This window comes from Centruroides sculpturatus, unplaced genomic scaffold (assembly GCF_000671375.1).
Source record: "Centruroides sculpturatus isolate CEXI.00-Female unplaced genomic scaffold, Cexi_2.0 scaffold675, whole genome shotgun sequence".
Classification (NCBI taxonomy): domain Eukaryota; kingdom Metazoa; phylum Arthropoda; class Arachnida; order Scorpiones; family Buthidae; genus Centruroides; species Centruroides sculpturatus.
Window position 1 is genome coordinate 89890 of NW_019384955.1, and position 26411 is coordinate 116300.

Below are 26411 nucleotides of genomic sequence, written 5' to 3' on the forward strand. Positions count from 1 at the left end.
TAATTTAATTAACTATTTAACTAACTAGGTAGTCTCAGTTTCTCACTAATTTTCACAATAAAATTGCCTAGCCTAGCCCACTAACCACTTATAGAATAAAAGTTAAAAACTCTTACTTAATAGAATTAGAGTAGAAGTTATAAAATATTAGTCTTGACTTGAATAAAGTATTTTAAAGGATTAAATAAAATTAAATCAATCACTTCTGTTATTTTTTTACTTTTCTAAAAGTATAATCTCTAGAAACAAATGGTATTGATGGTGTTGTCTCCCAACCTACTTCTTAATGAACTGCATGTATATCCCTCCCTACATAAGGCCTTTTCTGCCTCTATGCTAGTTGGTTTCAGTGTCATCAAATAATGATAAATCAAAGATAAGTTTTCACCTCTGACTCCCTCACTTTCATAAACAGCCATTTCCTTTTTTAATAACTTATCATAATCCTTCTCAGTACTAGTTTCTTTCTGTTTCATGAAGTTTTCTTTAGTTGGATCTCTAATTCTTGTTCCAATGTGAAATTCAGGAAATCCAGGTTATCTGGATCATCGTTTTTCACCTCCATAATATCCTCTGCCATTGCTGCTGGTTCCACTACATATGTATTTACACGATTCAGCATATTTTTCATTTGGCGCATTACATTTTTTTCGGCATGTGAAAGATAAAGCTTTCTGACTTTTTGATCATACTTCTTCGGGTTCTGTATGTAAATCAGCATCCCTGTGACCTCGGTAAGATGCCGTTCTCTGATTTTTTGCAGAGTGCCTCGGAAAGGTTGGCACTCAAGATTGTGTCCTGGCTTTTTAGTTTGTCTAAGACAAATTTCAGGATTGTGTCAGCAGTTATCAAACTCGACTCTTCTGCAGAGAGCTTCTACGGCCAGTTTAAACTGCGATTGTTCCGTCACGTGATTCATTGACGTCACAACCAACCGTAAATTAGAATTATGCACCAGGACTAGGATAGGAGTTACTTATTTTATTTAGCGTGAAGATACTTTATTTAGCGAGAGTGGAAAGTCAACTGGCAATTAGATCACCAGAGGTAAAAGAGCAGGCGGTGCAGTGTAGAGAGGGGGTGTAGTACGTGCCGCACTGAATGGCAACGTCGCTCTCGCCGCCGAGCGATAACGCACGTAGCAAAGCAGCAAGGCCAACAACGTAAACTTTTGCACCATTATTTAGAAAGTTAATTGAGTATTTGCAGATCTCCAGCGTGGATCCAGCACCTGGTGCTGGATCCAACAGGCCGAAAAATGTGCTGGATCCAGCTGGATGAGGGATCCAGCAATTGCAATCCCTAATACTGAAATATATGGAAGGTGAAGATGAAGTGTATATACAATTTTATCTTCACTATCCATATATGAGTCACAATAAAATGCTTTTCTCTTCTAGAGAGATTAGTTGATTGTCTTGAAAAAGCTGTATGTTGGTTAAAGTAATCATTATGAAGTATTGCATATTCCAAATAATTTTCTTAATATAACCTGCATTAATCCAAGTTTCATCTTTCTGTATCCTTATAGTGAAATAGCAATAAATTAACTATACATTGCTGTTAAACAACAATTGCAACTTTAATGAATATATTTGATAGTTAATGCTTTTAACTATCTGTTATATGGATCTGGGAGAAATCTGATTTTTATGTCATAAAAGTTGAATATTATTTCTTATTACATGATTTATAAATGCTCAACTTGTCAATTATAGAGATTATTCTTGTAAAATGATTCCAGTTTATCTTTTGTTTCCCTTTGTGTTCAATGAATGCTACTTATCAACATACATTAATCACATTTTTCTTTTCCATTTTTCTTATCATAGATAATTCCATTTTGTTTCTAAAAACAATAATAATATATTATTATTATTATTATTATTGTCTTTCCACTTAATAAATCAGTTTGAGAAATAAATAAAAACCCAAGTATATTTTTATATAATTTTTAGCATTTAGATCAATCAAATTTTTTAATCATTTAAACAAGAAATCTGTGAACTGTAATAAATCTAATTTTTGTTTTATATTTATTACAAAACAGAAATTAGACAGGTAATACCATATTTCCTTGATTCTGAAACACTTTTTACCTGTTTCAGCTTGTTGAAAACAGAGATGCACCTTAAATTTCAAGACAAAAACAATGATCAGAAGTTATTGACAGCTGATCATATAATATATTATGCACCAGTATTAGAATGTTTCAGCTACACTGCTCATTTCAAACAAGCTTTGCTGTTAACAATTTAAAAATTCCTTTTTAATATAATTAAAATGCCTTAAATATGACATTGCATTTAAAAGTTGTATATATAGAAGAGCATGAAAATAGGTGCCAAATATTTATTTCATAGCATTTGAATTAATTTTTTTCTAACTTGTTTAAGTTTTGTTAAATAAAAAGTTATTTGAAAATTTCTCCGTATAAAAATATCTTACAATTTAATTTCAAACTTATGGCTCATCTTAAGATCAAGAAAATATGGTATTTAAATTTTCATTGTGAATATATACATTTCTTTATTATAAGGTTTTTGATAAAAACAATAAAATTCAATGTGTGATTCTTTATGTTTGTTCCAATCAATGATTTAATAGTTTAAGTTTAAAAATACATTTACTGTAGAAATGTAGTTCTGTGATAGTCTTATTTTTGAATCAGCAAATTATTAAATCATTGATTTGAACTTTGCTTACACTCCAATTTCAAGCATAGTTTTTCAAAAATAGTTTATATTAATTTCTTCTACAGTATTCATGATTTTTTAAAATACATATAAATAAGTTACCTATGTTTTAGTAAAGTTTTGAAGTAAATAAATCTATAGTGACAATATTAAATTTTATAAAATATAGGTAAATTCATTGATATATAACTTAATCCAATGTGAAAGGAAACTGAAATTAATATGATTAATGCTATTAAGACAGAAAATTCTTACAACAATATTTAAGAATTCTTTTAACCATTTATTATTTAGAATTTGTGGAATTTTTTAAAATTCCAAGAATTTTAAAATTATTCAAAAAGAATTTTTCAATACTATATGAATAAATTTTATGCATCTTTTTGCATAATAATAATTTAATATCATAAATTTTCTTTCAATTGATTCAGTCTGTTACGTATATATCAATATTTATATATGTATGTAAAAACACCTCCAATGCCAACTTATTCAGAATTTTGGTTTCAAATATGTAAAAGAAAAACAACACAAGATACAGTAAGAAAAATCTAATCACATTACTTTAAATCTATGTTAAATAATATTACCTGATCTATATGAGAGCTATAGAAAATAACTTTTTTTATAAATAACTATTAAGATTTAGTTTATTGTTTTAATTTAACTTGGATTAATCAGTTGTGTTGTCAAAACTTATGATTCTTGTGCATTTGAATACACTGAACAACAACAAATGCTTTAGAAGTGAGTTTTAACCCCTCAAGCATGTGAGTTTATCTAACAATTTTAATATTTGAAATTCACTACATGAATTTAACATAGTAACTGCAGTTTTTCTTCTTACGTATTAAATTTGGCCAGTCATCATTTAAATATGCCAATATATTAATTAAAAATATTTATAAATAGTCTATAATAACATTTTGTAAACTATTAAGATAAAATATTTTTCATTTTCTCTCAAATCACTATAAAGTAATATCAAAGTGATTTTTGGAACAAAATGCATTGAGGGGTTAATGCATTTTCTATGTGGATTTTAATATTCTATAACTTGTTTATATTTATTTATTTAGGAAGGAATAATAAAATTTTTACAACTATTAAGAACATTTTATGGATAATTGATAAAACATTCAACAATTAGATAGATGCTACTGATATGGAATTTTACTGCATATTTGCCATTTTGTTAAATGGCTAAATTCATAATCATTTGGATGCATATTTTTGAAGGGAAATAATTAAAAATTCTTAATAAAAATATATATGTATATATATGTATATGATTTTACCGTCACATTATAGATATCTTTGATAGAAAGAAATAGTTTAAATTTATAAACAATCTCACTCCTTATAGCACATATAATTACATAATGAAATTTCTCTCAATGCCAATTTGACAAAATTTTGGATTTAAATATTCAAATTAACTTGTATAGAGTAAGATTAGAACAATTAATTAGGGCACATTAATGAAATTGGATGCAATTTATAAAGTGGCAAATCTGCATCCTTTAAGTTTGGACTAATTATACTGGAATATTTTCACTATTTTGGGTTATCTCTTTCATTTCTTCTTTTTTAGTAGGTGGCATAACCTCAACTCGATACATGAGCCTCTTTCGACGACACCAGCTGAATGAGTTATCGAATTTCAAAATATCTAATGACAAATATAATCTGTTATGATATTTATATTTTATTGTAATTAACTGAAATAAAGGATAAAACTTACATGTTCCTGCTGTATCACATACAACCATACCATCTTCAGGGACTAAGTGACAATTTACACGTTGAATGGGAATGAGTTCTTTCTGTTCTCCATTTTCAGATTTGCAATATACTCCAAATCCAATATCGTAATCTTCAGTCTGAAATTCCCATTGAAGAACCGAACCAGGTTCTGTTACTTGAAATTCTATTGGCAGTTGTGTTTTTTTCTCAACTACAGCTGCTGTCATATTCTGATCAATGGAAAGACGACGACTAGGTGCTGTATATGAGGAACAAGGAACTGCACCACCTTGACAGATCTGATTATATTAATATAAACAAACTGTATTATTATTATTATTCTGAAATTAAACTAATGGAGTTTCATTAAACCTTTCCAACAAAATTTAATTATTTTCACAAGATTTAAAGCAAATTTTATCATATATCACAGATACAGAATATGTCTAATCACATAAACAAACAAGGTTTGGGAAAAATTAAGACAGTCTCAAAGAAATTTTAGTAGAAAAATATAGCAATAGATGCAAAAATGTTACAATAAAATGGAGTAGCATCTCAGTTAAGCCTGCAGATGTTAATAAGGAAAATTGACTAAAATGCAGGGAAACCATATGTTTTAAAAGTGAAACTAGAATGTTTTTTACTTTGTTTTTAATAAGTTCAGTCATTTGTTACATCACAGCTTGCTTACATTAGGAACAGGTTAGTCTCACTTATCAAACCACAATTTCATTTAAAAATTTGACAGTTTAATGGGTGACATTTCATGTTGACTTGAATTAAGGCAAAATATTCAATTATTCCTCATAAGGAAAATTTGCAAATGAAGAATCTGCATTTAAAAACTTTTTCTTAATTGTCAAATAGAAATTTTATCATCATTCTATAAATACAGTAAAATCTTGTTTTAATGGATTGCTTGGGGCCCCAAAAATCATCTGTTGTTTTGAAAGTTTGTTATATCATGAACAACAGATTTCTTGCACTCCCAGGAAAATATCCATTATATGAAAAAATTTGTTTTTTAAACCCTCTACATAAAATAACACCTGTACTTGAAATTATTCAGTGTCTTGAGATTTCTATTCTTTATTTTATATAAACACATATATTACAATATTCATACATTATGTCATAACAAAGCTGACAGAAACTATACATTATAAGCCAAAAAACAAATTACATATGATTATTAGCACTTCATATGTTAAAAAACTTGTCCATCTTGGTTTGCTTTGATGATGCGATGCTTCTGGGCTTCTTTTGGTGTACTTATAAAAATGTACATACTGGATAACTAAATATTATAAAAAACACACATTTAACAATCCAGCAAATAAAATTTACTAAATTAAAAACGTTTTCGATCATTTTAACCAATCTTCTTCAGTTAACTCAAAATAGAACACTATTGTTAAAGGTGTTTTTTTTATATTCTTTTGGTGGCATCATCAGTATGAAATGTTACTGTTATGCGAGCACAATTTCAAGGTGTGATATTCCCAAACACATCTGCAACAAAGGTGCGACCCACTTTTGTTGCACACACATGCATATTTGAGAGTGTTAAGCCAAAAGTAGTTTCCCTCCCTAATCAATGCGCCACAGGAGGACATTAACATATGGGTGCAATGTTAGCAGTGAGAACCGTCCGTGATGATTATGCACTTAGTTTGCACAGTGTGCAATGTATTTTTTTAAATTCAGTATCTAGAAACATCCAATTATTAATTAAAGGTTTTTTTAACCTTTAATTAATAATAAAAAATATAATGTCTACTGGAGATGGAGCTAAGAAAAATCCATTGTTCTGCAATCTGTTAAAACAAAATTCTACTGTATTATTTTTCCTTTATTCATATTTTTGTAGAGTAGTTTTAATATTTTTTATTTTACACCATACAAATATGGTCATATTTTCAAAAAAATAAAATAATAATAATAATGAAAAAGTCAGTCAAAAACCAAAAAAGTTTTTGACAAATTTTTTTGCAAAAAATTGTAAATAATATTTTAGAAAAAATTGCATGACCATGGTTGTCCTAAAGAAATTTTGTGTTTTTGGACATCAAAAAAGACTGTTAGTTATTATTAAAGACTGTTAGTTATCTGTTAAAAATAGATTATTCAAGGAATTGGCTATGGCTTCAGTTTTATTTCTATTAATTAATGCATTATGTGATGTTTATAATAGTATATACTACCTTATGATGATGACATTGGTTTAAATTAAAGCCTGTCTCATTTGGAAATTCAAATTAATGTAAAAATTTTTAAAATTAAAATGAATCAGTTTAGTGTAGTTCAACAAATTACATGGTATGCTTTTTTAATTATTTGTATAATTTAACTTTAATTTTCCAAACTACCTAGTAATAATTATTAATTCATTCTTAAATTCTTGTTTTATTTTGTGTGTAGTGTACAATAATTTTTAGGGAAATTTTGTGTATGTTTACAGGAAATTTTTGGTGCTGAAAATATTCTGCATCTTTGATTTAAAATCTATTTAAGAAACTCAACTGAAAAAAATGATATAAGTGGTTTTACATGAGTTATCCAGTAAATTTCTGGTTTGAATTAATTTCAAATAAACATAAAGTTTAACTGAGCTACATTACTATGAATATATGCTTTATATCACTGTCACATACTGGGCTAAGTATGAACTTTCTGTTTTATTATTAAACATTTTGACACAATGTGTAATACCTACTCAAAAACAATGAATTGTGATAAAGTACATTATAAAGGAAAGTGCCAGCAACATGAAAATTTCTCACACAGTTAACAGTGTTGAAAGATAGTACTCTTTCCCTTATATCTATATTTGAATCTTGCAATCATTCTGAAAGAAGTTTTGCATTCACCTTTTCAATGGCAAAGTCATAGCATTGGTCTTCTAGAATTACAGTAGTGTATTAATTTATTAATTAATTAAGTAATTAATGTATGTGGATTTATGAACAAAGAGAGGACTTTCAATACAGACTAATCTGAACTACTTTCTGGCAAAATTTATAAGGGCATAAATAAAAAAATATCATGATGTCAAGCAAAGGTATCAACTTATTACAGGATAATGCAAAAACAATATACAGCTGAGAAAATATGGAGATTCTTGCCAAAATGGAAGTATTGGTTCATTCAATGGCTAGTATTAGCAATGGAAATATTGGCTACAGTTTCAATTTTTTACCAAATGGTTATCTTTTGTTTGATTGCATGAAGAATATCTCATTGAAAAAGTTTTTGAACAACAGTGGGGTTATTGATGCAATTCTTCAATGGATTTGGTCAACCAAAAGAATTCTACACTACTGGAATATAGACGGTTCTTTGCCTCTTCCATGTGTTTTTCCTATGTTGAAAAATGATGTTTTTAATTTTCCTTTCTGTGTGTAATATTTATAAAATAATAAAATCAGTCTGAATATTTACTGGACATCCTCTTAATGTAATTGATTAATATTATAAGATTAATTTCAAGATATTCAAGAATGGTGTTCATCAATGCAAAATAATCAAATCACTGCCAAGTGCCAAAAGGCAACCTGCATAAGTGAGAAAATAAAAAATACAGGTCCAAACATAGTTTAAGTAACAAAATATGTAAGTGTGTGTGTATATATTAACCAGAATCTAAATCTAGCACTATACTATAAGTCACTAAGAACCTATGCATTTCACCATGCAACTATTGGAGAATAAAGAAATTAAAATTGCTAGAATATTTAATATAATAAAAAAATCCAGAAAATTTATTACAATATTTTTTGCCCTCATAAATTATTAACCAATAATCACTTACAATAGATGAAACTTTTGGATCATCATCATCATCTGTTCTGCTTCCACCCCAATAAGTTGGTAAGACATCACTGTCTATATCTTCTAATAATGCTGGCTTCCAAGTTTCTGATATAATAATCAAATTTTATAAATTTCAAAACAAATATGAGAAAAAATATTGAGTAAATGTCTACCTTTCATATAAACATGAATTTTTTTTGCCATTATTGATCATTTGATTAAGTTATCCCTAATCACAAAATTCCTGGATGGGTTTAACTAAACAAGCCAATTGTGCAGTCATCAAAGATTGCAGCAATGGCTTGCTTATTAATTAATTGCTTAAGCATGCCTTTATTTTTAATTTGTTGAAATTGATTAGATATGAATTTCTAAAAAATTAGCAATTATGTAATAACATTTATATAAATTCACTTTTCTGTACACACAATAAAATCCATACTCATATCCAAAAATTTTTTTTATAAATTTCAAATAGTCAGGATAACAGAAGTATAAGAGAGAAAATTTTTTAAAATAAAGTTGTATATAAAGAAAACACTAACTTGTACGAATTTGAACATTTTGACAATATTGAAATTTAAAATTTGATAAATCTAAATACTTGATACTAAAAAGAAAACTAATTCTTATTATTCTACTACTACAATTCTATAACTAATAACTGGTATTATTTACCTGACAGTTACAAGCTACTCTATCTTGATATTAACTATATATTCTTTAAGATTCTGACACAAAAATTATTTTTACTTAATGGGATTTGCTAAGGAATAGGAATACTGAATTGTTTACTGTTTACGTGAGATCAGCTCATGTGGTATCTATAGTTAGTTTAGCTTTATCAGCTTTATACTGTGTTTAACTAATATGAATGAGTTATAGGAATGATACTCTTGAAATGTCCCTGAAAAATCAGAAGAATCTGTATCACATTCAAAATCCAGATATTTTTATGAAAATAAAATACTATGAAATACAAGGAATAGAACATTTTAAAAATAAATATTGATAAGTATTATAATCAAAATAATAATTCANAAAAAACAAGCCAATAGTGACTATAAAAATTTTTCAAAAAAAGAGTTTAAAAAGGTATAAAAAAGAAAATAATCTGCAGAGAAAAAACTTTTATTTACATTATTACTAACAAGCTTCCCGAATGCATTTCACCAAATGCATTTGGGAAGCTTGTTAGTAATAATGTAAATAAAAGATTTTTCTCTGCAGATTATTTTCTTTTTTATACCTTTTTAAACTCTTTTTTTAAAAAATTTTTTATAGTCACTATTGGCTTGTTTTTTAAAAATTGAAGTTTTATATTATCTGAAAGTCAGAAGGGAAAGAAAAATATAATTTTTTCATAATTTTACATTTTATGTAAGAAGAAAACAAAAGAAGAAATTTCTGACTCCATCGAATTTTTATAACCTTTTTTTGGAATGTTTGTTTATTTCGAGCACATTTTCAAAGTCATATCAAGGTCAACTTGTTCCTCAACTTTATCCTCACCCTCAGAATTTGAACAAACAACTCCATCAAACAAAATCCAAAAGCAATTGTTTTGTATGTTGATCTTCAATGCAAATGAACGTACATTCTCCATTTTTGACATCACTTTATCACACACAAAATTTATACTGCTATATACACAACTTATCAGTTTTGTGAGATATATGAAAGGTTTTTGTTAGCCCACTAGACAAACACCCAACAAACTAAACATGTAGTAGATGTTAGAAAATGTATTTATTTACATATGGTATAACTATATACAGGCTTAATCAAGGATGCCAACTCTAGGACTGTTACTCTGTCCTCTGTTACTAATAGTAATCCTAAACCCCCTTGTCAGAGGAACAATTACAAAATTAACAAAAATAACATTAATCCAATACAATAAACAAGAATAATTATTACAATAATAATTTTCTTAAACTAACCCTTAATACTAAATTTATGCTAATATGGAAAATTGAAGATAGGGGCGAGAAGTAGTAAAGATAGTGGATAGGATAGAATATCTGGGGTCCTGCAAACTTCTTTCAGTTCTCATTGTTGTGAGAGGCCACGTGGAACTTCTTGCACAAAATTCACACTTCTGTCTTATCCTTGGTGCTTGAGGGTTTTTATTTATATCAAAATTGTTGGTCACTCATTTAAAACTCTAAACTGGTTAAATTGAATGCCAACTCTAATACACTAATGTGAATGGGAGTGCTAAAATTCTTTCTTTTTTTCTCTGTAAACTTTCAGATGAGTTTTAGAATTTTGATACAGCACATCTAACGTCCAAAGGTTTCACTTGATGACTATTTGCTTATTTGCAGGTATGCAAATTAATAAAGTATGGTATGACATATTTAGTGTTGCTACCTTTTCAAAATCACTGACCCAGACAGCAGGTCAGGTTTATTCGAACAAAGCTCCTGACGCATGCGCAATGTTATTTTACAATGCAAAGAATAAATAACGTGCATGCTGGTTCTAAATCAGTTACAGTTAGGGACTAGGGCAGAGATGGCAAACCTATGGCACGCTTGCCCAAAGTGGCACGTTGAAGAAATCATCTTGCATGTAACGTATTATATGATTTCTGTTTATCATCTTTTTCAATCAGGTTCTTTACATTTACTCTAATTACAACATATTATTTTATTTATTTAAATATAATTTTTTAAAACTCTTTTTGCCCTGTGGACACTAAGAGGGCTTTTTTTATTTAGCAAACTCCAAAGGGAACAGCCAGGTCACCACCTGAAAATTTTCTGAGGTTTTGATCTCAGGTCCACAATAATAAGCTACCACTTTGACTGCTCGGCCATTTGGCCAAATTTAAATATAGTTACTAGAAGTCTAAAACTTCTGCACGCATAATCATTTTTAAAGAAAAGTATTCTTAATATGCTTACTATGTGGCACGCAGACTCAAAAAGGTTCGCCATCCCTGGACTAGGGACTTGCATAAGAGTAACATAAGTAATCCTAAAGTAAGAAAGAACATGTACAGATGACTTAGCTCTATTGGATATTGAAGACGTGTACAATCATACATGAAAAAAGAAAAAAGGTCGACAGGTTGCGCGCTACACATCAGCATAAACAGATTAACATGGCAGAATTGCAGATGAGTTTCAGTGAGTGCGAGTTCTTTCGCTGTTAAAATAGTGTAAATTTGTAAAAATATTTGCAAGAACTTTGTTTCGTCATAATTTCACAATTTCTACAAAATTCCTGGACAAAATTAATAGTTCACCCGGACTGTCTGGGTGAAAACCGGACAGGTGGTAACACTAGACATATTAGAGGGCTTAATGTTAAAGTAAAGAAGCATCATTGTAATTAGATGTAAAATATTTTTCTACTTATGAAATATCTGTAAAACAGTCTACAGTATGAAATAATAATTGTTAATTGTAAGTAATTATGTTTATTATAGTGCTATTGAACAGAACTAAATATTAAATTAAATTTGAATTTTGTTTTAACATAGAGTATATTTAACATTATGGATAAGTGAATTGTTTTTAACAAGTTTTTTTAAAGTATACGATCTGGAAGTGTATGAATTTAAAAAATTGTTTGGAACTATTATTTTTTAATCTGCAAGTACTGATTATATTATTGTTTAAAATATAACTAATGTACGATACTTAATATATTTATGTCTTATGTAGAAACATCACTGAGGAGGGAAAGAAAGTAAACATCATATCAAAATATATATGTAAAAGTAAATTAAGCAAATAAAGTCATCTTCAATAAACCTCTGGATGTTAGATGTACTATTTTGAAATTCTCAAACTCTTCTGAAAGTTTACAGAGAAAAGAAAGTTTAACACACTAACTTTGGTCCAGGAATTTCAAGGATTTCTGCTCAAAGTTATGACTTCACCAATCTACTCAGTTACTGGACAATATCATGTGTCTGCTTTTTCATCATCCTCCTCTCTCTTCAAGCACCAGCTCAAAAGTGACCTTTCTTCAACTCATATGCCATCAGGTAATCTCTCACTCATTACACTGGTTATTCCAGGAATTAGCCCTCAACTCCAACAAGGAAGAATCGAGGAGATTAGAAAGTTCTAAAAAGTAGAAAGAACAAAGAACAAGGGTAAAATGTACAAAGAACAAAAAGACAAAAACAGACATATGGCATACAGCAAGAGTTTGCAGCCTCTCTGATCTCACAGTTTCTTGTTTTTCATATAAAGTGTGTATGAAAATACAGTGTATATTAGCCTTGAATTGAGATTCAAAATTTATTGATAAATTTATATTTTATCATATTTATTTTATAGCTAATCCCTTGGATGGAGAAAGTGTAAAAAAAATATATTTTTATAAATTCAAAAATTATTTATTAATTTTGCTACAGAGTGTTAAAAATTGTGCATGCATTTTTATAAAACTGAAATCTTTTAAATACTTTTTAAAATCCTTATATTTAATAATAGAAAATAAAATTATGAAATTATTTAAACAATAAATTTTACTGTAAATTAATCCAAAATACTTAGTAAAATGAAAACAAAAATATAAATAAAAATAATTCATACAAACATACCTATTCTAAGAAATTTCATTATCATCTTCTTTATCATTGAATAAACATGCTTTAAAAAAAAATTTATCAAACGAAAATAAAAATGATTTTGAAGCACCTATAACTCAATTTACCATTTACAACATAGGCTTTCTTCAATCTCTCTGGATAGTTATCTTCAAATAATTTTACCAGTTGAGTTATCATATCAATAGCTAGAGAAAAAAGAAAAGAATATTAAAATTTTTTGTTTATATATATACATTAATTTAATTCAACAGAATTTACCAGGTTTCCAAGCAACTTGCTTCATAGTGAGATTTTCCAAATCAAATATAATGCTATGAGTTTCAACAACTTTTCCCAACTAGAAATAATGGAAATGATGATAATTACTGTACCTGTAATTTTATTGAAATAAATTGCAATATTTAATTTCTAATCTCTTTGTAAAAACTGTCATAAAACTGAAATATAACCAATAACCTATACTAAAGTGGTCCAACTTTTTTCAATTTGGGCCAAATTGTACCTTTGAGCTTAAGTCACAGGCTGGAGAAATAATGAATATGTGGAAATAAGACATTTTGAATTGTTAATTAAATAAAAGATGCAGCTATACATTTTAATGAACATGTTTGTTTATTTATATGTTCAAAATTTTTATATTAATTATAGGATTGACCATATAATTAATTTAAAAATTTGATTCCTCAATTAGGTATATTCGGGTGCTTATGGGGTTGTAGCATCCCCTTGACACCAAAGCAATCAGTTTTGTTACTTTAAAATTAAAATAAATATAATAATGTATACTGCATAACTTCAATTTGGTCAGATTAGCTAACTAAGGTAATTGAGTAACATTCTCCAAAAAATAATAGGACAAGTTATGAGCCCCCAAATCTGCCTTGAGCAGTGCTATATTCTCAAAATCTTGGATATGTCACTGAGGTCAATAATTATGACCTTAGCTAAATGATTATATTGTACAGTTATCAGTTAGTGTGCCCATAACTCAAATACAAAATAAATTAGAATAGAAAATAACCAAGAGAATTTTATAATAAATTTAAAAATTTATATTAAACTGATCAGATTTTCTTTGAAAAAAAAAAAGTATGGACCTGACAATCTTTGTTACAAAATGAGCATAGATTCCTTTCCTGCTTACAAAATAACTTACACCTAAAAATAAAAAAAGTGTTAGTCAAAGATGACAAAGAAAGGACATTTACAAGATTAACTGGCTATTTCTATAGACATATTGATCTCTTCCTTTATAAATGTATGTTTTCAGTTATGTAGTATATCAAATCTGGACATTTTCTCAGCTCCTTTCAAAGTGCTTCTCTCCTTTTTTTGTTTTCAGATCTTCCTTTTTGAATTGTTCATTTTTTGTCTTTTTCTTTGACCTTTTTAATGACTAGTAAAAGAAAAAGAAAATATTCTTTCTTGTGTCCTTAAAAACATATTCCTCCATTCCACATTGTCCTTTCCACCAATGTACATACTTTCATAATCTTAGTGTATTCAAATTTAAGTTACAGACAAATGTCAACCAATCCAACCAGACAACCAGACAATCCCAAACAAAGGAAGAGACAAAGAAATGGAAATTGCACATTAGCATGCCACATATCTCCCCATCAAAACAAATATAAAATTTTATTTTCCAAGGTATAATCTATGAAAATCAATCTGATGCCTCCTTAAGTTGTAATGTCTGTCATCATAGGTTTTCATGTCAGTTGCTAGGAGTTAGAATGTTATCATAGGTTTTCAAAAATAATTGGAAAGAGTTTGTCATGACATTGAGGAAAATAATTTTCCTCAACGTCATGACAAACTCTTTCCAATTATTTTTACATCTTGGTAAATAAAAGATATTATCAATCTCGTCAACATGATCTCACTGAATACTTAGTGTTCTGGTCCATTTTCTGTATCTTTCACTCACACTCACTTCATAAAATGGATTTTCAGCCTGTCGATATGAACATCTCTATCCTTTAAGTTTCATTTATTCATACATCCATTTATTTTATATGTAACAGAATTATGGATAGAGACAATTCTAAATGGTCTTTTAGGCAAAATCTAGGCAAAAACTTTCCTAATTTATTTCCTTTCTTTGTTACCAAATCTGTTGCCCTAACAAAAATTTCTTTAGCTATCTCCTTTTATTCCAATATTCCCTCTTTTTATTACTTACTCTGTAGCTGTACACTATATTTTGTATATATTAATATATTAATTTAAGTTTAGTTTAGTTTCTTCCTTCTATCCTTTGTCCTTTTGTTCCATCTCTTTCTAGAACTTTCCTATCTTAATCCCTGTCCCTTGGGTGGGATGACCAGTTCTGAGAAATGAAAGAACAAAGAAGTTAGAATGACCCTTAGGACAATGATGAAAAGACAAAGGGCATTTGAGGAGAGAACGGCGAGAAGTATGGAAGTGGAGAGTGGACGCTCCGGGTCGCTTAAGCAATGACCGGAGATCTTGGAAAGAAGAAGATAAAGGTTCTCGTCCGGCGACAGCGACAAAAAGATTTTAGAAAAGGAAATAATAAATATAGAGGGAGACGACGACGAGTCAAATCCAAAGAAGTCATCGTGCGGCATCCCACCCTTCAGTACGAATAGTTCGAACACCGCCATCAAAAATCCCGGGTATTTCTGTCTCAATCTTATGTATTCTTCCTTCATCCTTCTGCTTCTATTCTTCTCTTTCACTAGTATTAAGTTAGCATATAAGATTAGTTTTAAGGTCAGGCCCTTTTTTGTCATTGCGGTCGGAAACGGTACCGTACGTTTGAATCTAAATATTGTCATAGTAGTAATCTCATATACCGTCGTGTTGTATTGTGACGTTGGAATCCATAAAATAAATATAATTTTTCTATGCGCAAAATTGTTTCATTGTAAACTCTTAATTTTGTCCTTATATCTCACAACTCCACCATGAAATCTTTTTGATGTTTTCTCATTAGGTGCAATTTGATCATCAAATATTTACAGTGTTCATTGACATTATGGTTAATGGAATGGTTTGTGGTTATATGCCATATTAATGTATATATTAATTTAAATATAGTTTTAGTCCTCCTCTTTGTTTCTTTTTCCTTCCAGAACATTCCTTTCTAACTTTTTTCCCTTGGGTGGGTAACCAATTCTTGGAACCACTTCTTAAATTCTTGGAACCAATTCTTGGAACAATGAAAGAAAAGAGGCCTGGGCCCAATGAGTGAAAGAAAGGACATTCTTGGATCAAGATCTTGTGATGGACAGATGTCAAATGTGATGCTCCAGGTTGCGAATGGCAATGACTGAAGAGTTTGAGAATTGGATTTTTATCATAGTTATGATAAAAGGGTGTAATAACAAGGTGCAAGGAGAAACCTAGTGGAGATGATGACAAGAGACTTTTCAGAAAATGAAAATAACTTAAAAACTATATATGAATAATTGGCATCATGCCATAATGTCAATTATTACAAAAAGAAACCTGTTCTTACGCTCTGTAATGTCTAACAGGCCAACAATATCTATGGCAATTTTCTGAAATGGTAATTTGGCAGATTCAGACTTGTGTAGAGGGATATGACTATTTTATACAGTCTTTGATGTTCCTAATGAATTTTCTTTAAATTGATTTTTAACATTCTGACTAAAATAATAAATTTTCAATTGGCTATTAATATGTCTCAAAACCAACTTATAATAATGAGCACAAATTACTTTAAAGTGACTGTTTTCATTTCAATTTTATTGACTCCAATATGCATTTTGGACATACACATTCATCCCTCTTCAGTTGGGTATAGTATTATATGTCAAAGTCATTAATTAATTATTAATTAATTAATTTCTATCATCCACCTCATTAAATATTTATTACTGTTTTGAAAAGTACTAAAGAATGATAAGGACTTGTGATCAGAAAACATAACAATTTTCTGCCTTAAGATTATGAATTTAAAATGCTTCACTAGCAATATTATGGCTTAGCACTTCTCAATGGTCAAATATATCAACTTTACACCTTAGAAATTTTTGCTGAAGAACCAATAGGTAAAAAACATCCTTCTCTCAGTTAATAATAATTATTATTATTATGTAGTAATTATAGTAATATCTAATAATTTTTAAAAAATTTTGATTTATAATGAACTTTATTTAAACAATTGCAATAATAAAAAATAAATAAAAACTGTTTATATTAATTATTATATAATAATAAAACTGCAGATTCAAAGTTGAAGAACATTGATCTAGTGAACCTGTTACCAAAATGTAATGACGATTAAAAAAGAATCAGTGTAAGTGCTGAAAAACATGACAATTGCTGAGTGCTAACACTGCTTCCAGTATTAGAATGGCAATAGACTAAAGTGTGTAAGTATGGAAGGGAAGTATTTTGAAAGGAATCATGTTGATGTACCAGAAAAACTGAAAAATACAAAACTGATATACTGATTTTTCTGTAAACTTTTTGCCCACACTTCATAAATAAAGTCATTTGTAAATGTTAGAAAAAATTGTTTAAATATAAAATTTAATTACCAGTATATAATTAAAATTAATTAGTAATGAAATATTAAATTAAAATTTAATCAAAAGATATTCTCATACTCTTTCACTCTGATCTCTCATTTCCTGTTCACTGACTTCCATCAGTTTGACAACGTATTTAATAAACTCTGATTTCTTCACAGAATAAAATAATCCTGAAAATTTTAATATAAATATAAATTATCATCATGAATAAATTTTAAAAAACTATAAAATTTTATAATCATATTTAGTGTTAGGCATCTGGGGACAAAAAAAAAGGACAAAATAGTGCAGTAAAATTTTAAAATAGTGCATATTGGTGCAAATATGAGGATGCTCGCCTCATATGTCACTCATTATTAATTCAGTAGTAACAACTGACAATCAATATGATAGTTTCATATGCTATCATATTGATTGTCAGTTGTTACTACATATTTGTATTTATTTTCACCTCTTCGTTAATTTGTTGTATTTCATTCATTGTTTTTTCTTTTTTGTACAAGGGTTGGCAACGTTTATACAGGTAGAGGAGTAGATATAAGGTAAAGGGAAGTAGGGTGAGAAGAGGTAGGCTTTTTCCTTTTGGTTTCTGGGGAAGTTGCACACGCAGAAGAAGAAATAGGACAGTGAAAGACAGGGCTCTGTCTCGGTCATCGAATATAAAAAGACTGTTTTCTGTGTGGAATTGTGTCTTATTGGATCACTGAACAAGAGAAGGCTATATCTGTCTGGAACAGTGGATGCTACACACCATAATGCTTCCAACAATTCTATCTTTTAGCCACTGGTAGGGAGCTATTTGACTAAGTGAATTGTTTCAAGATTTAAAAAGTAAAGAATATTCACTACACTATCCAGAACCTGTAACCAGTGCGTAACACGTATATACTATATATTGCTGTTGACAGACGTTTGCTCTTCTTCAGCAAAGAGATCACTCAAAAACATTTGTCAACAGCGATATCTAAATATATAAAATTGCTTGTCCTGACTGACTCACTCATTCACTGATTCATCATTGCCCAGAGCAGACTGCCTAACCTAAAGAGGTGAAATTTGGTAGACAGTTGGGGTACATCATGGAAATGCACACTAAGAAGGGATTTTTCAAAATTCCTCCGCGGGGGGAGAGGGAGAGGATTAAGGCTTAACCGGAAGAACAGCTTCTACTGTACTATTTTAGATGCAATTTTTTATTTTTATCTGCGTTGTGGTAGGGTATGCCATGGCAATGCACACTAAGAAGGATTTTTTGAAATTCCCCCGCGGGCGGGAGAGGGAGAGGATTTAGTCTTCATCGAGTACTTAGGTGTATTAAATTAATAACATTTCAGACATTGTTATAAATATTTTTATCTATTTCAATTTTAAAAACGTTTGAACCATTTTAAATTTGAATTTGTTATTGCATATTGGTTCAATTATAGAATGATTATAAATGTTCCAGAAAATTGATCAAATTGAAAATAGTTCATTTGATTCTCAGCAATTCTCATCATTCTCAGTGGTAGGTGTTATATAACAATTACTATGGTTGTTGAAATACTGAATATAAATGGGGTTTGCTTGCAAAAGCCGCAAGTAACAGCTAGTATAGTATATATGCATTATGCACTGGTTACAGGTTCCGGATAGTGTAGTGTACCGCAGTACTGACAGTAGAATAGTTTCTGTATTTAAAGAATATTCAATGTTATTTTTATGTATGTTTCTTTGCAAACTTATATTTAATTATAATTTTCTTTTAATTACAGTATAATTATATTTTAAAATAATTCTTTAAATTGCAGTATAATTACAGTATAAAAAGTGATAAAATCTTTAGAATTTTTATCACTTTTTAATAAAGTTAATAATTTTAAATATTATAAAAAACAATTTTTCCAAGAATGTTTTAATTCTTTAAATTAAGTAAATTTTATGGGAAATTTTTTGATTTATCTAAATTACGTAGTGAATCGCAATATTTATATTTGCGTCCAGACTATATTGACAAGTAACTCTTNAAAAAAAAAAAAAAAAAAAAAAAAAAAAAAAAAAAAAAAAAAAAAAAAAAAAAAAAAAAAAAAAAAAAAAAAAAAAAAAAAAAAAAAAAAAAAAAAAAAAAAAAAAAAAAAAAAAAAAAAAAAAAAAAAAAAAAAAAAAAAAAAAAAAAAAAAAAAAAAAAAAAAAAAAAAAAAAAAAAAAAAAAAAAAAAAAAAAAAAAAAAAAAAAAAAAAAAAAAAAAAAAAAAAAAAAAAAAAAAAAAAAAAAAAAAAAAAAAAAAAAAAAAAAAAAAAAAAAAAAAAAAAAAAAAAAAAAAAAAAAAAAAAAAAAAAAAAAAAAAAAAAAAAAAAAAAAAAAAAAAAAAAAAATCGCTGAATAGAGTTAGTTTATAAAAAATAATAAAAACAAGTTTTTATATTTTTGTTTCATGTCAATATATCTATTTTAGAATTAAAATAAATAAATTGTTTATTTTTGTCATTTCCAGTGTTTGTTTAAAATTTTTATGGAAACACAGTTTCCCTATCATCAAATGTCACTGATATATTCTATGAACAGATTAGAATGACAATAGTGATCTAGATAATTCTAAAAATGATAATCAATAATGCTAATAAATAATAACATTGAAAAGCTGATAAATGTTTTATGCCTGAAGCTTTATGTTTTCATGTTACAAAAACAAATATTTATACAACAGTTAAAAAACATATTCTAACAAAATTAAAAAAATAATTTTTACCTTTAATATCCATGTTTCCAAATGGGATTATCCAAAGAGGACAACCTTCTTTGTCATGACCAATTAATCCACCAGGAAAATATTTTAAAAGAACCTATATTTTTAAAGAAATTTTAATATATCATCATCATTATTAATTATATTTACTTTTACACTTATAAAATTTACCTCTGGTGGATCATATTCATCTATTAATGTGTCAGCTTTCATTTGATTTCTCCATTGTAGACTCTAAATATTATATTTAAAATTAAAAATTAGATATTTCTAATAGCATAAACAGTACAGTTATTGGCTACTAGACAGTAATTAGCCATTTTAAATTTAAACCTTTAATAAGAGTTCTATAAAAGCTATTTTAGAATATTGCATGGCAGTATCAATACAAGTTTATGTCATTAGTAGAAAGCAAAAATCCTGCAGGTTTTTCTGTCATTGTATGTGGCCAATAATAGAATTACAATAATAGTTGAATGCAAAATATGGACAGATTAGCATTAAAAGTACTCAGACAGCAAGACAAAATAAAGAGAATTTATTCATATTCATAATTTATTCATTTTTCATTTTTCAATATAGTAAAGTAGGCATACAACATAAAGTTTCAATTTACACTTTCCTTTGAGGCAAAGAATATAATTTTAAATATAATAAAACTAATTATTTTACACTTAAAAATATAAACAAAATATAAAATTGCAACGTTTAACAAAGAAAATACTTTACTTCCATTAATCATCCGTCATTTGCTCCAGTTGACAGTCCACAGCTTCACAAGTATGGAGACAATCTTTCTTTTGAGGCTACTGCCTCCTCAATAAAATGCAAATATAGTAAAAATGTCCTCTGGTGCTATTGCCACTTTCACATAAAATACATGTTTAAGTAAATATAAAATATAAATCATGGCTGACAGTATCACATTTAAACAAAGTATAAACAAAATATAAAATATTTTATATTTTTTAATTGTTGATAGGATAAATGGTATTGTAATTGCCCATTTCAGATTTACATCTCTTTAATAAGAGTTCTATAAAAGCTATTATATTTTATAATAAAACTATTTTACCACTTACTCATTAGACAAGTACTATCAAATTAAAAAACCATTATAATGAATGTGCACATGTTCTCTAAGGGGTTGTCCATAAATTATGTCTGCATTTTTCTTGAAATTTTTATTCTCTCTCTCCCTCTTTTCCCAATTTGTCCAAGTTTCTGTAACCCCATCCTTTCTTCAGATGTCCAATTAAACTCAACTCCCCTGATAGATTTTCAGACATAAAATCTTTAGAATTTTTATCACTTTTAGATGTTAAGAATTTTAAATATTATGAAAAACAATTTTCCGAGGCAAGTTTTAATTCTTTATGTAAATTTTATCCTTTATCACTTTATGAATGATAGAGACCATAAATAGAAATGAAACATACAAGAAATTTTTATATAAATATAATAAAATGCATAAACTGTTTAAAATTTATTGAAATAAAGGGTTGTCCACCGAAGCTCAACCTCTCCCCCTCTTCCAGTGTGGACATCATTTATAGACAGCCCTAAGCAACAGAGCTGTTATATTTACTTATACAAGGTTGCCACCTAGCTGACAAATACAATAATAATTATCAGAATAATTATCTCCTTTTGTCAGATTTAAATCTAAGTGGTTATGATTTAACTATTAACTGCACAATCAGTTGAAAAGTACAACATTTTGTTTATTTTTTCTAAGTACAGTACAGACACTGACAGAGCCTTTAAAGTACACTGTTCATACTAAATATGAATGTATGGTAACCCTACCAATAACTATGTAATTTTTCATTTTCATAAAACAAGACAATTTTGGATTTCATGACTGGCATTTGTAATTTTTACATGTTGGCAGTAGAAAGACTATTAAAAAAAAAAAAAATTCATAAGTAACTATAACTGTATTTCTTGATTTAATCTGCTATATTGTAAAGTACATTTTAAAAATAAAAATTTCATAAGTGGCCAATAACTGTACTGTTTATCCATTATATTTAAGAAACATACTTACAGTTCTTAGCATATTCACTGCTTCAGTCAAATTATAATTTTTTGCTAAAATTTACAAATTAATTATTAATTAAAGATGATAAAAGTTTTCTGTATTGTTATTTTAAATTATATTAAAATAATTAAAAATTAAACATAAAACTGAATTTATGTATTTCATTCTCAAATACTGTGGATATTAATTTTAATCATTAATTTGAATATTACAGGCAATTTTATTAGTAATAACTGTGTTTTCAATCTAATAACAATACTTGATAACTAAATTACTGACCACGAAGCCAACGAGAAAGGAAGTAATCATCATGATGGGGTCGTAAAATATCATCCATAGTTCCTCGAAACTAAAATAAATTTAAAATAAAGATCGGAATTCATTATAATTTTATTAAAATATTAAAAAATGTTAATAATAAATAACATTAATAAATACAGTAGAGCGTCGATTATCCGAATCAATTGGGGACTGGGGTTGTTCAGAAGATCGATGTTTCGGATAACCGATTATGTACGAAAAAATATATTAATTTATCCCATGTTGACATTTTTCTCCGTTGCGTGTCGCTTCACATTGAATTTTCGTCGATGTTAAGCCTAACAAAGACTATTGTATCATAAAAAATTATTTTTTTATTTTGTACAAACAAAATAAATATATTGAAAAATATAAAAACAATAAAAAACTATACTTCAGAAGTTAATATAGTATCAAAAACGTAAAATATTTGAGTAGCCCAAGACATAGCCAAAGATTGCAGTGCCACAGCATTGGCAAAAATTTAAATTTGCCGACTGGAATTTTTTCGGATGATTGACTTTTGGATAATCAACGCTCTACTGTATTTTGAAAATTGTTCTATAGTGTTTCATCTTCATGTATTTTATAGTGGACATCTATATTGCTGGTGTTTGATGTTTACTGGAGGATACACAATCCAAATATGCAAAAATTGTTTATGGGACTTTGTGCCCACTTGAACATTTTCAAAAAATACACTTTTTTTGCAAAAACAGATGACAAAGATTAATTCTTTTAATTAAAGTAATGAGAGAAAAATATCAGGTTCCAAGATCCTCACTAAAATCTGCTTAAAAATGTTTTTGATTAGGAAAAAATTTATTTAAGGGATATATAATATTGTCAGTTAATGTTTACATTTTGACATGAATTGAAATAAAATAAACAATGTAAATCTAAAGGCAAGCATCTCCAGTTGGGATAGCAATTCAGTGTCATATTAAACACTGATGATCAAGCTCTTCTGTGGCCTGAATTAGTCTCGATTTCTACTTGGAAACAGAGACCAATCAGAAAGTGTAGATGAGGAATCAAAATCAATCAGAATGGGCAATCAAGAGACTGAATGGATAAAAGTCCATGTCTCAAGGACAAAGTGTTTTTGCAAGTATCCATTAATGCCTTAAAAGAACAGATTTTTTTCCACAAAAATCCAGTCCTTGTCTGCTCATTTTTACCAAAAGAACAATTCCTTGCTCTCAAGGACCTTCACTGACTAAGTGTTCTGCACCAAAAACCAGAAAATCTTTGAGTCGTCTGTTGTTTTGATTTCTCTCAAATTGTGTGAAGGCTATCACATTTACTCCTCAAGATCCATCACTTACAATCTCTATCATCACTCAAGATGTCCAACTGATGATAACATTGTGGCTTGGTTAAGTTTTGTTTTTTTTTTTTCTTTCCCCACTTTCATCAAAAACTTTACTTCTGGCTTTTGTTCGTCTGGCCTCACCCTTACTGAATGGTCAGTGGTCTGATGTGTCTCTAAAACCAATGGGGTAGTACCGAATTGGTCAAAAAAAGACTGGGGGAAAAAGGAGATATAGGTGGAAGCACCTGGAGCACTGAATTAGAAAAATTATTTGAATGCAAGGTACACCTCTTTTTGTTTGTGAAAGTGCGACCATCATCTTTTTGAGGCAGGAGCTTGGGAGAAGAGGATGTATATGTCGATGAGGAATAGAAAGGAAGCCCCTCTTGAAGAATGGAGACTTAAGGTTTATTTTTGCTAGTCATTCATTTTTTCCTCCTCTTTCTACTATCTTATTCAGATCTTCTGATTTCTTCCAACAACCCCATCTTGATCTAGGGTCCTTATATTGTATTTTAGTTAAGGTAAAGTTAGAAATAAGCTAGATTAAGTTCTTTTGTATGTCAGCATATGAGATCTATTTGGCATTATAGTAAGTTTTAGTCCCAGATATTTGTATGTTCACAGGTGTGAGTTTTGTAAGTTCTTTCTTTGGAAAGACTTGTTGCTAATTGTAATTATTAAATTTTACATTTTTATCTATGCCTAGCAATTCCTTGGATTCAATTCTTTGTTCTTGGCTACAGCATCAACCTGAAGCATCTCCATATCAGAAGGTTCAGTAAAGAAGAAAGTGCATCAAAGGTGTCTGCCAGACCTTCTATAGCTGGCTGGCCATAGACCATCACCATTTTTAACAACAAGATCACAGTCTAGTGGCCCATATCTGTAGAACATTAACTGTTTATCATGACTCAAATTAAACCCAAAATCTCTCAAGTCAGAAGTGTCTGTATGGATATGCTGAGAATGATGCAAGAAACCTATCTCATAAAATACATGGATTTTTGTAGAAATTGTCTTCACTCAGTGCCCACTCCACCCACATACCACTTCTCATTTTTTTTGCACTTTGAGTGACAGACTTCTTTCTCCAAGAGTATGTTGACCATGTTATTGATCATGATCCTGATACTGCCATATTCAATATCAGGATCATGACTAAACCTCAAAGAGGTCCTCACAAATACATTAGTCATTATTGAAAAGTGAAAAAATGTTTGGTCCATAATAATAAAATATAAACATTTTATTATTATGTGGTGCTTAACATGTTATGAGCATAATACAATGTTGTAGTCCCCAGACTAAAAAATTTTTTTTTATTTTAAGGGGGAACAAAAGATCATTCAATAAACTAACAACAATTGTCCATAATCCTGTTTTCTATCTGCATAAAATCTTTATATATAAACAGAGCATCAATACATGTTTGTGTGACATGACTTTCACCCATGGGGTATCACTAATTATACAAAATTTGTTACATATGTTGTCTACGATAAGTCTTTCAAATTATAGTTTACCTTTTTATTTTAATGTTCACACTAATATAATCAGTTGTACCTGAGACATACATCCAATAAAATTGCATTAAAGTTTAATGTACTTAAATGTCTTTCTGGTTAATCCTTACCATCATTTATCAATATAACTACCTTTTGATGTTTCTGATCTCATATTCCTTTTTTCTTAACTCTTGTAATTACATATCCACACACCAGAAGCAAAAAACAAACCGCACAAAAAAAAGATCCCGTGCTCTCCTTTGTCTTCCTTTTTTATACACCAAAATATGTGACTTGACCGATCCATATCTCACCATTGGTATGACGACCAATCACACACAATGGGTATAATACAGGCTGATATAGAAAGAAGAATGAAGGTGACTAAACTAACAAAGAAAAAAAAAAACAACTTCATATAACACTACATATCTCCCTCAGAAAGAATCAACTTTTACTATTGAAACACTGGAAGTCTATCTGCTCCCTCTAAGGTTATAAGGTTTCACTATGACCTTAATTCTTGTAGTGAGAATGAAACTACTATAATTTTTTAAAAGTTGTTTGTTTATTTATTTATTTTACATTGAATTTTGGAAATGCCATCAGGCAGTTGATTTCCACCCCTCAATACCTAAGTCCAAAAGAAGTTTAAAAAATACAAAAAGACAATGGAAAAATGCATACAAAGCAATAAACATAATACATAAAAAATATATACAGTAGAGAAATATAAATAAAACAGAAAATATATATATGTGTGTTACCGCTAAAGCTCAAAAGCCGTTAATGTGTACATTACCCAGCTAATCTCCAGATTAACTAGGGTGATCCATTAAAGTTTCGAAAATTGTTCCATTTCTCAAATTACCTAGGTAATGTGCAGATGATCTAGGTAATCTGCACATTACCTACTAGGCACTTGGTAAACTGAAAATAAGATCTTTGCTGGAACAACAGCAACGTTTTTTGTATGCTTAAATTAACATAATGTTATTTAATTAATTTTCGATATCTAAAGAATCAAGTTAATACAATCAAACAATCGACAAATTAGTTGATAGAATCAATCATCAATCAATTAAAAAACTGTAATACAAAACATCAAACGGTTTAAAATATTATTATAATTAGGGAAATGAATTTGCAAAACATA

The 26411-nt window shown here is 28.6% G+C and overlaps 1 protein-coding gene across 1 annotated transcript in view; it reads right to left on the minus strand.

Annotated features, from left to right (window-relative positions):
- Positions 1 to 3137: 3137 nt before the first annotated feature.
- LOC111632350 (SEC14-like protein 2) overlaps positions 3138 to 26411 on the minus strand; it is a 41215-nt gene continuing 17941 nt past the window's right edge. The window contains 11 exon segments of the mRNA XM_023376759.1: positions 3138 to 4368; positions 4441 to 4741; positions 8257 to 8363; positions 8432 to 8516; positions 12946 to 13019; positions 13093 to 13171; positions 17439 to 17533; positions 20092 to 20185; positions 20260 to 20322; positions 22139 to 22182; positions 22412 to 22481. Coding sequence (XP_023232527.1) covers positions 4235 to 4368; positions 4441 to 4741; positions 8257 to 8363; positions 8432 to 8516; positions 12946 to 13019; positions 13093 to 13171; positions 17439 to 17533; positions 20092 to 20185; positions 20260 to 20322; positions 22139 to 22182; positions 22412 to 22481 — 1146 coding nt within the window. The 3' untranslated portion in view covers positions 3138 to 4234.